Source organism: Narcine bancroftii, chromosome 1, assembly GCF_036971445.1.
Source record: "Narcine bancroftii isolate sNarBan1 chromosome 1, sNarBan1.hap1, whole genome shotgun sequence".
NCBI lineage: Eukaryota > Metazoa > Chordata > Chondrichthyes > Torpediniformes > Narcinidae > Narcine > Narcine bancroftii.
In genome coordinates this window covers 372,203,974-372,217,900 of record NC_091469.1, presented here as the reverse complement: position 1 = coordinate 372,217,900, position 13,927 = coordinate 372,203,974, and the positions used below count along the sequence as shown (strand labels likewise).

The following is a 13,927-nucleotide window of genomic DNA, read 5'->3' as shown; positions in this document are numbered from 1 at the left end:
TCAGATTTCTGGTTCATTAGGCTCTCTTCCAGTAAAGGTAAAACATGTTTCAATGGGATGGTTTGCAACTGAATTGCAGGGGGACTAATAACCTTGTGGAAAGGTTTGCCAGTGGTATTCTAGTAGTTTAAACTAGATTTGCAAGGAGATGGAAACCAGAGTGCCAGAGCAGATAGAGGAGTGGAAGAGGGAAAAGATGGTGTGAAAATTGCATGCACCGTTAGAAATCAATGGGTTGTACATGGTGGAAACGTGCTCAGATCCATCTATTTCAATGCAAGGAGCATTGTCGGAAAAGCATATGAGATTAGAGCCTGGATTGGGATGTGGAGTGAAACTTGATTGCAGGAGGGGCAGGACTGGACACTCAATGTTCTGGGCTTTCGTTGCTTTAGATGCAATAGAACTGGGGAGATGAAAGGGGGAGGAGTGGCATTGCTCATCAGGCAAAATATCTCAGTTGTGCTCAGGCACGACAGACAAGAGGGTTCATCTACTGAGGTGATATGTGCGAAGCTGAGCAACAGGAAAACTATGACCACACTCCTAGGGTTGTATTATAGACTGCCAAATCGAGAGAATTGGAGGAGCAATTCTGTAGAGAGATAGCAAATTGCTGCAGGTAACAAGAATGTGATAGTAGGAGATTTTAATTTTCTACATATTGACTGGGGCTCCCATACTGTAAAAAGGGCTGGATGGCTTGGAGTTTGTCAAGTGTGTGTACACACACACACACACACACACACGTACCAACTAGAGAGAGTGCAAAATTAGGAAATAAGACAGGACAGGTGATGGACTTTTTTGCAGGGGAACGTTTGGGTCCAGTGATTATAATGCCATTAGCTTTGTTAATTATGGAGAAGGTTAGGCCCAAGCTTCGGCTTGAGATTCTAAATTGGAGATAAGCCAATTATGAGGAAATGAGAAAGGATCTAAAATGCATGGATTAGGATAAGTTGCTTTTGGGCAAGGATGTGCGAGGTAAGTCGAAAACCTTCAAAGGTGAAATTCTGAGAGTTCAAAGTTTGTTTGTTCCTATCAGGATTAAAGGCAAGGGTAGCAGGTTTAGGAAACCTTTGTTTTAGAGGGATATTGGCAGAAGAGAAAGGTGAGAGATCGGATATACAATTATTTGGATAGGCAGAAAATGATTCGGGTAGGCCGAGTTTAACTAATCATAGAATTTTTTTCAGGAGGGTACCAGGAAAGTTGACAAAGTAAAAGCTATGGATATTGTCTATATGGACTTTAGGAAGGTCTTTGACAATGTCCCACATGGGAAGTTAGTCAGGAAGGTTCAGACGCTAGGTATTCAAGGTGAAGTAGTGAACTGGATTCAACAATGGCTGGATGGGAAAAGCCAGAGAGTAGTGGTGGATGATTGCTTCTCTGACTGGAGACCTGAGATTTGTGGTGTGCCTCAAGGAGTGGTGCTGGGACCATTGTTGTTTGTCATCTATATCAATGTTCTGGAAGATCATGTGGTAAATTGAATAAGCAAGTTTGCAGTTGACAAAAAGATTGAAGGCGTTATGGATAGCGAAGAAGGATCTGAAAGCTTGCAGAGGATCTAGACCTGCTGGACAAATGGGCTGAAAAATAGCAGATGAAATTTATTGCAGCCAGGTATGAGGTGTTGCATTTTGGAAGGACAAATCAAGAAAGGACATACACAGTATATGATAGGGCACTGAGGAGTGTAGTTGAAAAGCGGGATCTGGGAACACAGATACGTAATTCCCTGAAAGTGACGTCACAGGTGGATAGGGTTGTAAAGAGAGCTTTTTAGTGTATCAGCCTTCATAAATCAATGTATTGAGTACAGGAGCTGGGATATTATGGTAAATATTAGTGAGGCCAAATTTGGAGTATTGTTGCAGTTTTGGTCACCTAACTACAGGAAAGATATCAATAACATTGAAAGAGTGCAGAGAAGATTTACTAGGATGTTGCTCAGACTTCAGGAACTGAGTTACAGGGAAAGGTTAAACAGGTTAGGACTTTATTCCCTAGAGCGTAGAAGAATGAGGGGAGATTTCATAGAGGTATTTAAAATTATTAGGGGATGGACAGAGTAGATTGGCTTTTTCCACTGAGGGTACGTGAGATACAAGCCAGAGGACATGGATTAAGAGTAAGTGACGAAAAGTTTAGGGGGAACATGAGGGGGAACTTTTTCACAGAGTGTGGTGGGAATATGGAACAAGCTGCCAGCTGAAGTGGTGAATTCTAGCTCAATTTTAACACTTAAGAAGAATTTGGATAGGTACATTGATAGAAGAGGAATAGAGGTATGGGGTGCAGATCAACAGGACTCGGCACAGACTAGAAGGGCCGAAGTGGCCTGTTTATGTGCTGTAATGTTGTATTGTACTATGGTTCTAGATTCTATTCCACCCATTACCTCTTTCTCGACTCAATTTATGAGGAAATACCATTTTCTATTTTTTAAATTCTTAACACTGCCCTTAGACCAAGTTCAGGTCAGGAGGGGATATACAATGCCACAGCAAAGCTGAAGCAAGTCTGGAAATGGATTTAGAGTCTCCCCTACATACAGTATCAGTATTAAAACTCAGGAAGTATATCTCTCTCACACACACACACAACCAAACTCACATTTCTCTTTATTTTCCCTTCAAGATACATCTTTTAATACAACCAAAATTAGTTCTTCCTTTTCACCCATCCTCCCATAAGGGCATTTTTCAATAAATACCAATATTAAACATTCATCATGTAAATAACAAACCGGAGGCCAAGGTCAAATCCTACAAGAGTAGCTGTGGACTTTAAATTCAGTTAAGAAGCTGGAATTTGGAAGAATAAAACAAAAAAATAGTCCCAGTAATGGTAACCACAAAAATGACTGAAATACATAAAAATTCACCTGCTTCATTAATGTCCTTCAAGGAAGGGAATGTGTTATCCTGGCCGGTGTTGTTTCTCAAATGTCATAGTAACTCATTCTGTCGTACCATTTTCATTTAACAAATAAATGGTACGTCTGGATAGACCACTTGACATTGGCATTGAACTCGGAATCAGAAAATATATACTCTGCATTCTTTATGTGGTTTTACTGTACTGGCTAATTTTACATAATGTCAAATAAATTCTGCTGGTTTAATTGTACAAGAGTAACTTGGTCAGAAACAAAGTTAATTCTGGAGAACACTTCTTTAGTACAACAAACGGAAAAATCTATTTCACCTCATCCTTGCCAATTTAAACCAACTGCTCATGATAGCATTGGTAGAAATTACCACTGTACAGATCTTGTGGACGGTCCATTTGCATTCTGAGGGACTACAGTGGTATTAAATGGATACATGATGCACGGAAGACTGCACTGCTACTTATCATGGTGGGACCTCAAGCACTAGAGGCTTTCAATGCATTTGTCTTTGCTGAAGCAGATGACCAGGGCAAGTTCGAAGAGGTAATAGAGATGTTTGATGAACACTGCTCACCAGAGAAAAATGTAACATTCCAGAGGAACGTGTTTCATCGTGTGCACGCAGCTGCAGGCATAGAGCTTCAATACTTTATTAATGGATTTAAAACTAAAAGCAAGAACATGCAATTTTGGATTGCTGCAAGGTTCAATGATTCGTGATCAAATTGTGTTTGGAATTATTGATAAGAAAAAGAGAGAGAGGTTGCTATGAGAGACAAAGCTTCCCTTAGCTGAAGCTGTGAAGATATGTCACACCAGTGAATTAGCTCTGCAGCATGGGAAAAAGTTAGGTGAGAGTGCAAAAGCATATCCCCCTCTGCAACTGGATCCTTGACTTTGTCATCGGAAGACAACAGTCAGTACAAACTGGAAACAACATTTCCTTCCCACTGATTATCAACACAGGTGCACCCCAAGGATACATACTCAGCCCACTGCCTTATTCGCTATGCACCCATGACTGTGTGGCCAGTCACAATTCCAATGCCATCTACAAGTTTGACAATCACACCACAGCTGTCGGTAGAATCACAGATGGCAATGAGGAAGCATACAGGAGGGAGATAGATCAGCTGCTTGAATGGTACAATGAAACTAACATTGCATTCAACATCAGCAAAACCAAGGAGATGATTGTGGACTTCAGAGGAACTCAGGGGAGCATGTCCCAGTCCTCATCGAGGGCTCAGTAGTAGAGAGGGTCAAGAGTATCAAATTTCTGGATGTCAACATCTCTGACGATCTGTCCTGGAGCCATCACATTGATGCAATCACAAAGACGCCTCGCTAGCAGCTATACTTTGTTAGGCACCTGAGGAGATTCAGCATGTCACCGGAGACTCTTGTAAACTTCTACAGGTGTACTGTGGAGAGTATTTTGACCGGTTGCATCACAGCCTGGTATGGAGGCACCAACTCTCAAGACTAGAATAAACTGCAGAGGGCTGTTAAATCTGGTGACATCACAGGCACCAGACTTCACTCCATCGAGGACATCTATATGAGGCAGTGCCTTAAAAAAAACAGCCTCTATCCTCAAAGATCCCCACCACCCAGGCCATGCCCTCTACAATCTGGGAAAAGGTACAGTATCACTCAGTGGCACAAGGACAGATTCTTCCTGCGGCCATCAGATTCATGAATAATCAATAATTTTATGAACCAAAGACACTGCCTTCCTCTCGTGCACTACCATTATTATTATTTATTTTTCTAACCGTGATGTAATAAGATGTGATGCTGCCGCAAAATGTCGAATTTCATGATTTGTTCATGACAATAAATTCTGATTCTGAAAAACAGTGAAAATGAAGGTATAGCTGTAGCCATAGTGCCTGGACACACACATAAACAGAGAATGAGACGATGCAGCATTTGACATGCACCAAAACAATGCCCAGCCTATGGAAAAGTCTGTAATAAATGCAAAGGGCAGAATCACGATGCAAATGGAAACAAAACAGAAGTGAAAGTGTGCACTCTATCGAAGAAACTGTACTCAGTGATGCACTCTCCGTTGACATGGGAGTGCGGGAAGATTTTAAACCAACAGAGACTGAATATTCAAGCGTGAACAGAGTTAAGCACGGCAAGCGGACTGTGTCATTGCATGCAAATGAAGCAGACATTCCCTTCAAGCTGGACACAGGCTCAAAGGCCAATTTGATCTTTGAGCGCAATATCAGGGTGATGAAGATAAAGCCATATCCATTCAAATTCTGTTCAGCTCAAAGTCTACAATGGACAGCACATTGGCACGAAAGGTGCATATCGACTAAAGATGAAAGAAAAATAAAGAGCATAACCTCATGTTCATAGTAGTCCCAGATGGACAAAGATTAAGCCTAGTCAAGAGGATGTACAACATTAATGCATGGGATAGCGTAGATGAAATACTGGATCAATTTCCAGACATCTTCAAGCGATTTGGTGATCTACCATTCAGCTATAAGATACAGTCAAAGGAGGACACACAGTCAGCAGTACATGCCCCAAGGCAGGTTCTAGCACCATTTTTAAAAAAAGCACATGCAAGATCTCAACCAAATGGCTTCATTAGGGGTCATAAAGAAAGTGGAGGAGCTCACAGAATGGGTGAGTTCAATGGTGTTATGAGTCCAGAGGACCCCAAAACCCAGCAGCAATAGATATTCAAAAAGACAAATGGTTACTTAAACAAAAGTTCCTTTTAATTATCTTTAAACATGAAAACAGTATCACACCTTAACTTATCACTATTGACTTAACTAACCTAACTTAATTCCCTTCTAATTCTAAGTGCACATGTATGTAATGTGTGTGTAAGTTCAGAAAAGTTATTTGATTCACAGTCCAATCTCACTTCTCATTCCTCTAAGTTCACTAGTTGCTGCCAATTCTTAGGCTGTGCACAGAATTTAACATTTATAAAGTTCACCAGGCTTTGGTGCTTGAAAGGTAAATGGTTACCGCTCAAGAAGGTTCTTGTTGGTTTTCAGAGAGAGATTCATTGTATGCTGACACCCACAACTGATTCCTCTTTTTAATCAGCCACTTCAGTGTCTTGCCAAAGAAACTTGCCACATCAGGGTTCTCTAGATCATAACTTCTTTCTTTCATGACACCACAGAGTTCCTTTTTGTTTCTCTTATTTCAAATGAAACATTAGACAGCCAGTCCTCTCCTCTTGCAATGAACCACAAGGGCTTTGACAAGGCTGAATTAAGCACTCACAACCCGTCTTCCAAATGGGGTTTTCCACAAGCTTGCTAGCTTGTCCTGTTCCAGTCCCAGCTGCTGCTGCTGACTGTAAAATTGTAGAACTGATCTCTCTCTCTCTCTCTGAAAGACTGTTTGACTCTCTTTGCTTGAAAAACCACATGACCCTCCTAGAATAGTAAGTTCCACTCCAGACAATCTGCATTTCCGACAAGTTCTTTCATCTGCTGCCTTTTTGTAAACAACAATCCATTAGTAAAGTCTTTTGGGCACTCTCCAAAGCTTTTTCAAATGCTCTAGGGCCAACATGTCTAGCATTAGCAGAGCTCCAGTGTTTTAAGGTGTTTGTATGTGACCTACACTAAAAAAAACCTGCCCCAATTTATCTTCCAAAAACATATCTATTTACAAAACAAACGCAACATAATCTGTCACAACGGTGTGTGTCAAAATGAATGGTGACCTATGCATATGCATGACCCAAAAGTTTTGAATGCCAATATAAAGACAGAACATTATCAGATTCCAACCAGGGATGAAATCATAAGTGAAAAGGCCAGTGCAAAGTTTTTCAATAAATTGGATGCATCCCAGGGCTTCTGGGAAATAAAATTGCATGAAGATGGCACAAAATACTGCATATTTAATACACTATTTAGTTGATATTCCTGTGTGAGGATGCCTTTTGGAATTTTCTTGGCTCAAGAAGGGTTCCACGGGACAATGGAGCACATCACAGAAGGCATAAATGGGGTACACGTGTATGTGATGACTTGATCCCATGGGGATCTACACAAGAACACCACCAACTTTGAATTGGCGTATACACCAGGGAACTTATTGTGCTGGCTGATGCGTTATCAAGGGCAACGACACAGAGTGAAGCACACATTGAGAGTTCTACAAAGTCAGATGTGAATCTCCATGTCAACCTGATAACTGAATCTCTTCCAGTATTTGACATGAAATCCAAGCAGATTGCATCTGAAACAGAAAAGACACAGTTCAACAGAACGTCATCAAGAATCTGAATGAAGGATCGCCTAGAGGTGAATGTCAGCCATACTAAAACATCAGAACTAAGCTGAGTATTGTCAATGGGCTTCTACTTAGACAAAGCAAAATTATTATTCGTCAATCACCACGACAGGAGATGCTGAAAAAGTTGGATGAGGGGCATCTTGGAATATAAAAATGCAAGAGGAGGGCCAGAAGTCCAGTTATTTGGCCAGGAATAAATGCTGACATTGACAGGATGGTTTCAAGCTGTGAGACCTGTTTGAAACATCACACAAAGCAAGCAAAGGAACCCATGATCATAACTGGTTTACCAACAAAACCATAGCAGGAAGTGGGGACTGATCTATTCCATGGAAGGAAATAATTACTTGCTGGTTATTGATTATCTATCAAACTATCCAGGATTGTGCTGCTTCCTAACATGTCTGCTGCTTGTGTGATAAAATATATGAAATAGATCTTTGCAAGACACATGGAATTCCTCAAATCGTCTACAGTGATAATGGACCATGCAGTTGTAGAGAATTCCAGAACTTTGCAGAAGAGTATGATTTTTGACATGTGACTTCAAATCCTCTTCATCCACAGTCAAATGGTATAGCAGAGAAAGGAGCTCACATAGTTAAACAGTTGCTCAAGAAAGCACAAGACATGGGCTCAGATCTATAACTAGCTCGAGTGCATTACTGAGCTTCACCACTTGAACATGGCATATCATGTACTGAGCTCCTGTTGAGACATAGACTATGCACAGCACTTCCCTAGTCTGCAGATGCAAACAAGAACAGTGAGGTCAAACAGAAACAAAAGAATCTGCAAAGGAAACAAGAAAGAAAGCTATGATAAATCAGCAAGAAGCTTAGGGCCACTGGCACAACATGGCACAGTGAGATTCAGAGATTCCCACACCTGGGACAAGAAGGTCACTGTTCTGGAGGAAGTAAATCCAAGATCCTACACGGTCAGAACAGAGAATGGTCAAATACTGAGGAGGAATTGAAAGCCTGCTGAAAATGCAAGAGACACTGCAAGTACAGACAAATGCAGAAGATCCAGCCTGCATTGCAACAGAGGAATCATTACCAGGGCTAGACAATAGTGGACCAGCAGAGCCAACACATGCACCTCTGTTAAGAAGATCCAAATGTGTTATCAAAGCACCCTACAGGCTGAATATCTAAAAGAAAAAGAACTGCTCACTTAAAAGTTTGTGCTACCAATGTTTGTATTTATGCTGTGTTTAACTTAAAATTTAAATGAATAGTGTATTAATATGTCATATTGCTATACTGAACATCTTAAGGAAAGGGGATATAGTAATAGAGTGATAGTGATACTCCTGACCACTAGAGGGAGTCAAAGATGAATGTTGCTGTTTGGGTTAGATCAGTGGTTCCCAACCTTTTCCTTTCCACTCACATACCACTTTAAGTATTCCCTATGCCATAAGTGTTCTATGATTAGTAAGTGATTGCTTAAGATGGTATATGAATAGGAAGGGAAGGTTGAGAATCACTGCTCTAGACCCGATTATTACTGTAATATTTTGCTTGAGAAAAATTGTCATTGGCCCATTTCCTTTGGAGTTATGAAACTGTGCACATAACAAATCAATTTGGAATGATTAAAACAGTGGTTTTCAAACTTTTTCTTTCCACCCACATACCACCTTAAGCAATCCTTTATTAATCACAGAACACTTATGGCATAGGAAATACTTAAAGTTGTATGTGAGTGGAAAGTAAAAGGTTGGGAACCTCTAGGTTAGATGAAGAATATGGCTGCACAAAGGGGTTTTGAGTTGTTAATACCAAAAAAAAACATTTCTTTATTACATCACAACAGAACACTAAAAAACTAAGATAGCAAACAGTAAACAATGCTCAATTGTCAGATCAAAGCTCTGCAGTTCTTCATCTCATCTTGAATGGTAGAGGACAGTTCAGCAGTTAATGAGAAAAGAAGGCTCCCAGAATATACCATTCTCAATTATGGTGCTTGACCTGCAAGTGGAAGATCCACCTCATTTTCTTTCATCATAGAAGCTAGTCTCCAATTAGTTTAATTAACTTAATCTGATGTGAACAAATGGTTGAAAGAGCTGGATGTAGCAAAGATTCAGGAACCAGATGCAGACACAATTCCAGATTAAACTCATTTTGAGCTGAAGGGCCTGTTCATGTGCTGTACTGTTCTAGGTTCTCATCACCCCAGTTCCAGGATATCACTGCAAGAGTTCCTCAAGCCTGTGATCAGCTGCTTTAATAACATTTCTTCCACCTTGAGGATATAATTCAATGCTGATGTTATCATATGGTATTATACAAATTAAGCTAAACTCTTATTCTATTTTACTTTCAGCTGATTGTTTGAAGTTTATTTTTTAAAATAAACTTTATATAAACAAAACAGAAATGGAATGGATTTTATAAAAACTCATTGTCCAAATTAGCCAGACATAAAATAAAGTAATTTTTCCAAATTAACTTTTACCTCTTCAGCTGTTATCTTAGTGACCTGGAGTACTTCAATCAATGATTCATCCTCCACTAGTGAGCCTTCAGTGCTGGTTAGACGATATAGCAAATTATCTTCTAATTCCTGCATTCTTCGTTTGTTGGATGTTACCTCTTCCATCAATTGCACTCTCTCTGCTTCCAGCTCCTAATGTACAACCATAACAGGAAAAGATCATAGGTGTTTTAAAAAATTAGACAGATGACCCTATCAAGTTGAAGGCATTGTTCCAGTCATGACTGAAAACCATTTAAACTTGGTTTACTGCTCACTTCTGGATCCTACTACACCAAATCAGGAATAATTTTGGCCACTTCTTGGCGATTGTTTCCCATTATGACCTGAATATGATTTCTGAATCAAGGGTGCCATGAACTTAAACTTGGACTATCTCATGCTTAAAGCAACCATTGTTGAGCATTCGTGGGGCAACACAACCTTTTTTGTGTAATGTTAAGTTGAGAGGCAGGCAAGGCCATAGAGTTATGGAGCACGGAATCAGCATTGATCTATTATCTCTGCCAATGATGTACTAAGTCTGAGTGTAAAAGCAATTGTTGTGAAGTTGTGTCCAATTTGGATCCAGTAAAAAATTTAATAAATAAAGTACTATGTCCAAGCAATTCTGACAATGAACGTTTGATTTCAAATGCAAAAAAAAACATTAAAAAAACTGATTTAATGCCAAAAGTTAAAAAAAATCAGGAAGATTCCCTAAATAGTGACAACATTAAATTTATAGTTATTGCTCTTTTAAAAGAAAAAAAAATCTTGTTTTAATTTTGCAACATTATAATTATGCATTGTTTTCATGGCTGATTCTTTTTTTTCAGCCATAATCATTCTGTGTAACTTCTTATTTATTGCACTATGAACCATATCAACAATAATATGTACAAATGTTCTTCATTAAATATGCACAGTGACATTTTTTCCTTTTTTCTCCCCACCCCCCTCTAAAACCAATAAATATTAAACTTACAAAATACAAGAAAACAACATCCACACAGATAAAACAAAGAAAAGTTGTGTTACTTTTACATATTTGAGACTAATCATGTTTATCTTCTTATTACTTTAGGAGATGGAGGTCCGAAGTCGGCATTTTCTGTCATATTTCATATATGGTTCCCAAATTCGTTTGAACAATGTATATTTGTCTTTTAAATTATACGTAATTTTTTCCAATGGAATACACTTATTTATTTCTATATACCATTGTTGTATTTTTAGGTTCTCTTCCATTTTCCAGGTTGACATTATGCATTTTTTTGCTACTGCTAGGGCTATCAAAATAAATCTTTTTTGGTGTCTATCTAAGTTGAGACCTAGTTCTTTGCCTCTTATATCATTTAAAACAAAATTTTCTGTTTTGTTTTGGTATGCTATTCTTTGTAATTTTGCTTAATATCTGACTTAATTCTTCCCAGAAAGTATTTACTTTTGTACATACCCAAATTGTGTGTATTGTTCCAATTTCTTGTTTACTGCGAAAGCATCTATCCGATATTGTTGGGTCCCACTCTTTTAATTTCTGAGGGGTGATATATCATCTGTGTAACCAATTATATTTATCATGTGTAATCTTGTATTTATTGTATTCTTCATAGTTCCTGCACATAGCTCTTCCCATGTTTCATTCTTTATCTTTATGTTTAAATCTTTTCTCCAGCTTTGCTTAGGTTTATACCTTGTTTCATCCTCTTCTTTACATTGCAATTTAATGTACATGTTTGCTAGAATTTTTTTTAATTATCATTATATCTGTAATTATAACATTGTATTTGTCTTTCAATTGTTCAAATGTTAATAAATTATTTCTCAAAAAGCAATTTTCTATTCTCGTGACTCCTTTTCTCTCTCATTTTCTAAAAAATAAGTTACCTATTGTAAAAGGGATTAGTGGGTTTTGTATCAATAGCATTTTTGGTATTTGATAATTTATCTCTTTTCGTTTCATGTATATCCTCTTCCATATTTTAAGTATGTGATGCAGTACTGCTGAATTATTGTATTGAACCAGTTTTTCGTCCCATTTATAAAGTAAATGCTCTGGTACTTTTTCTCTTATTTTATCTAGTTCTATCCTAGTAAAATCCAGATTTTCTCCTATCTGATAGAAATACCTTAGTTGTGCAGCTCTGAAATAGTTTTTGAAGTTTGGTAACTGTAACCCTCCTTGTTAATTTGTCCAGCACAACTCTCAGTTTTTTTCCCCTTCCATAAGAACTTCCTTATTATTCTCCTTAGTCCTACAAAGCATTTCTCCGTCAAGGGAATTGGTAAGATTTGAAATATGTATTGTATCCATGGAAATACGTTCATTTTAATGCAGTTCACCCTCCCTATCAACATTAGTGGTATTTCTTTCCAATTTTCCAAATCTTCCTGTATCTACTTTATTAATGGCTGATAATTTAGTTTGTACAAATGATTTAGGTTATTGTCTATCCTGATATCAAGATATCGTATCATTTGTGATTGCCATTTAAATGGAGATTCTTTTTTGAGGTCTGTATAATCCATATTACTCATTGTCATCACTTCGGTTTTATTTTTGTTAACCTTGTACCCAGATATTTCTCCATACTCCTTCAACTTCTTGTATAGCTCTTTTATTAATCTCTCTGGTTTTGTTAAATATACTATAATGTCGTCTGCAAATAGGGTAATTTTATATTCTTTCTCCTTTATTTTTAAACCTTTTATTTTCCTTCCTTATCAGCTCCACCAATGGTTCTATTGCCAAGGCGAACAATGAGGGGGACAATGGGTATCCCTGCCTAGTTGATCTGCTCAATTTAAAATGGTTCGATATATAGCCATTTACCACTACTTTTGCCAACGGCCCGTTATATAATGCCCTGATCCAATTAATATACTTTTTCCGGGAGTTTAGATTTCTGTAACACTTTGGACAAGTAGTTCCACTCTACCCTGTCAAAGGCTTTTTCTGTGTCTAACGTAACTGCCACCATTGGCCTTTTATTCCTTTGTGCTGCATGAATTAAATTAAATTGTCTTTTCTTGACAAATCCATTTTGATCCTGCTTTAATTTTGGTACACAGTCAGTCAACCTGTTTGCTAATAGTTTTGCTATTATCTTATAATCTGCATTTAGTAAGGATATTGGTCTGTATGATGCTGATGTTAATGGGTCCTTCCCTGTTTTTGGTATTACTGTAATTATTGCTGTCTTACATGATTCAGATAAATTTTGGGTTTCCTCCACCTGTTTCATTACTTCCAGGAGGGGTGGGATTAATAAATCTTTAAATGCTTTATAAAATTCTAGTGGAAATCCATCCTTACCTGGTGTTTTATTGTTTGGTAGTTCTATTAATATATCCTGTACTTCCTCCATTTCAAAAGGTTTGTCAGTTTGTTCTGGTCCTCTACTTGCAGTTATGGTAATTTGATCTTAGCTAAAAACTTGTCTTTTTTATCGTTTTTCCCTGCATTCTTGGTTTGGTACAGTTGTTTGTAAAATTCTTTAAAATTTTCATTGATCTCCATTGGGTTGTATGTGATCTGCTTATCATTTTTTCCTTGTCACCAATGCAGTTCTTTTAGTTTGTTCTATTTTAAGTTGCCAGGCCAATATTTCATGAGTTTTTTCTCCCAATTCGTAATATTTTTGTTTTGTTTTCGTTATGTTCTTCTCCACCTTATACTTTTGTAATATTTCGTACTTTATTTTTTTGTCGGCCAATTTTCTCTTTTTCTCTATGTCGTCCCTTTTCAGTAATTCCTTTTCTGTAATTGCTATCTCCCTTTCCAACTGCTCTACTTTCCTGTTATATTCTTTTAAAATCTTGGTTAAATAGTGTGATAGTACAGACCTATCACCAATGTATATAGTTACAGTATTGAGAGTATGTAATGACTGTGCTTACAGCGATTGGCTGAGAGCTTAGCCACGCCTAGTGTCTGGGCCTTAAAGGGTTGTGTCCCTAGCCAGGTCGGATCATTCCCGACTGGTCGGCCACCTGTGAAGAGCTCCTGTCTTTTGCTAATAAAAGCCTTGGTTTGGATCAACAAGTCTTGGGTTCTTTCGACGAGCTCTACAATTTTATTAGCAAAAAGAATTTTTTTAAAAAGGGATGGAGCGTCTGACTCGGCCAGAAAAACTTGACATCGACCCACAGTCAGCTACAGCCTTCAAAGCCTTTAAATTCAGGCTGTTGAACTTTGAAAACTTCCTAAGGCTCATTGAGGTGGAGGAG

General features: G+C 38.2%; 1 protein-coding gene across 8 annotated transcripts in view; it reads right to left on the bottom strand.

Moving 5' to 3' along the window:
• dnah5l (dynein, axonemal, heavy chain 5 like) overlaps positions 1 to 13,927 on the bottom strand; it is a 425,035-nt gene that overhangs the window by 130,480 nt on the left and 280,628 nt on the right. For all 8 annotated transcript variants that reach the window (XM_069913293.1, XM_069913291.1, XM_069913294.1 and 5 more), the window contains one exon: positions 9,677 to 9,847. In XM_069913293.1, coding sequence (XP_069769394.1) covers positions 9,677 to 9,847 — 171 coding nt within the window. The remainder of the gene's footprint in view (positions 1 to 9,676; positions 9,848 to 13,927) is intronic.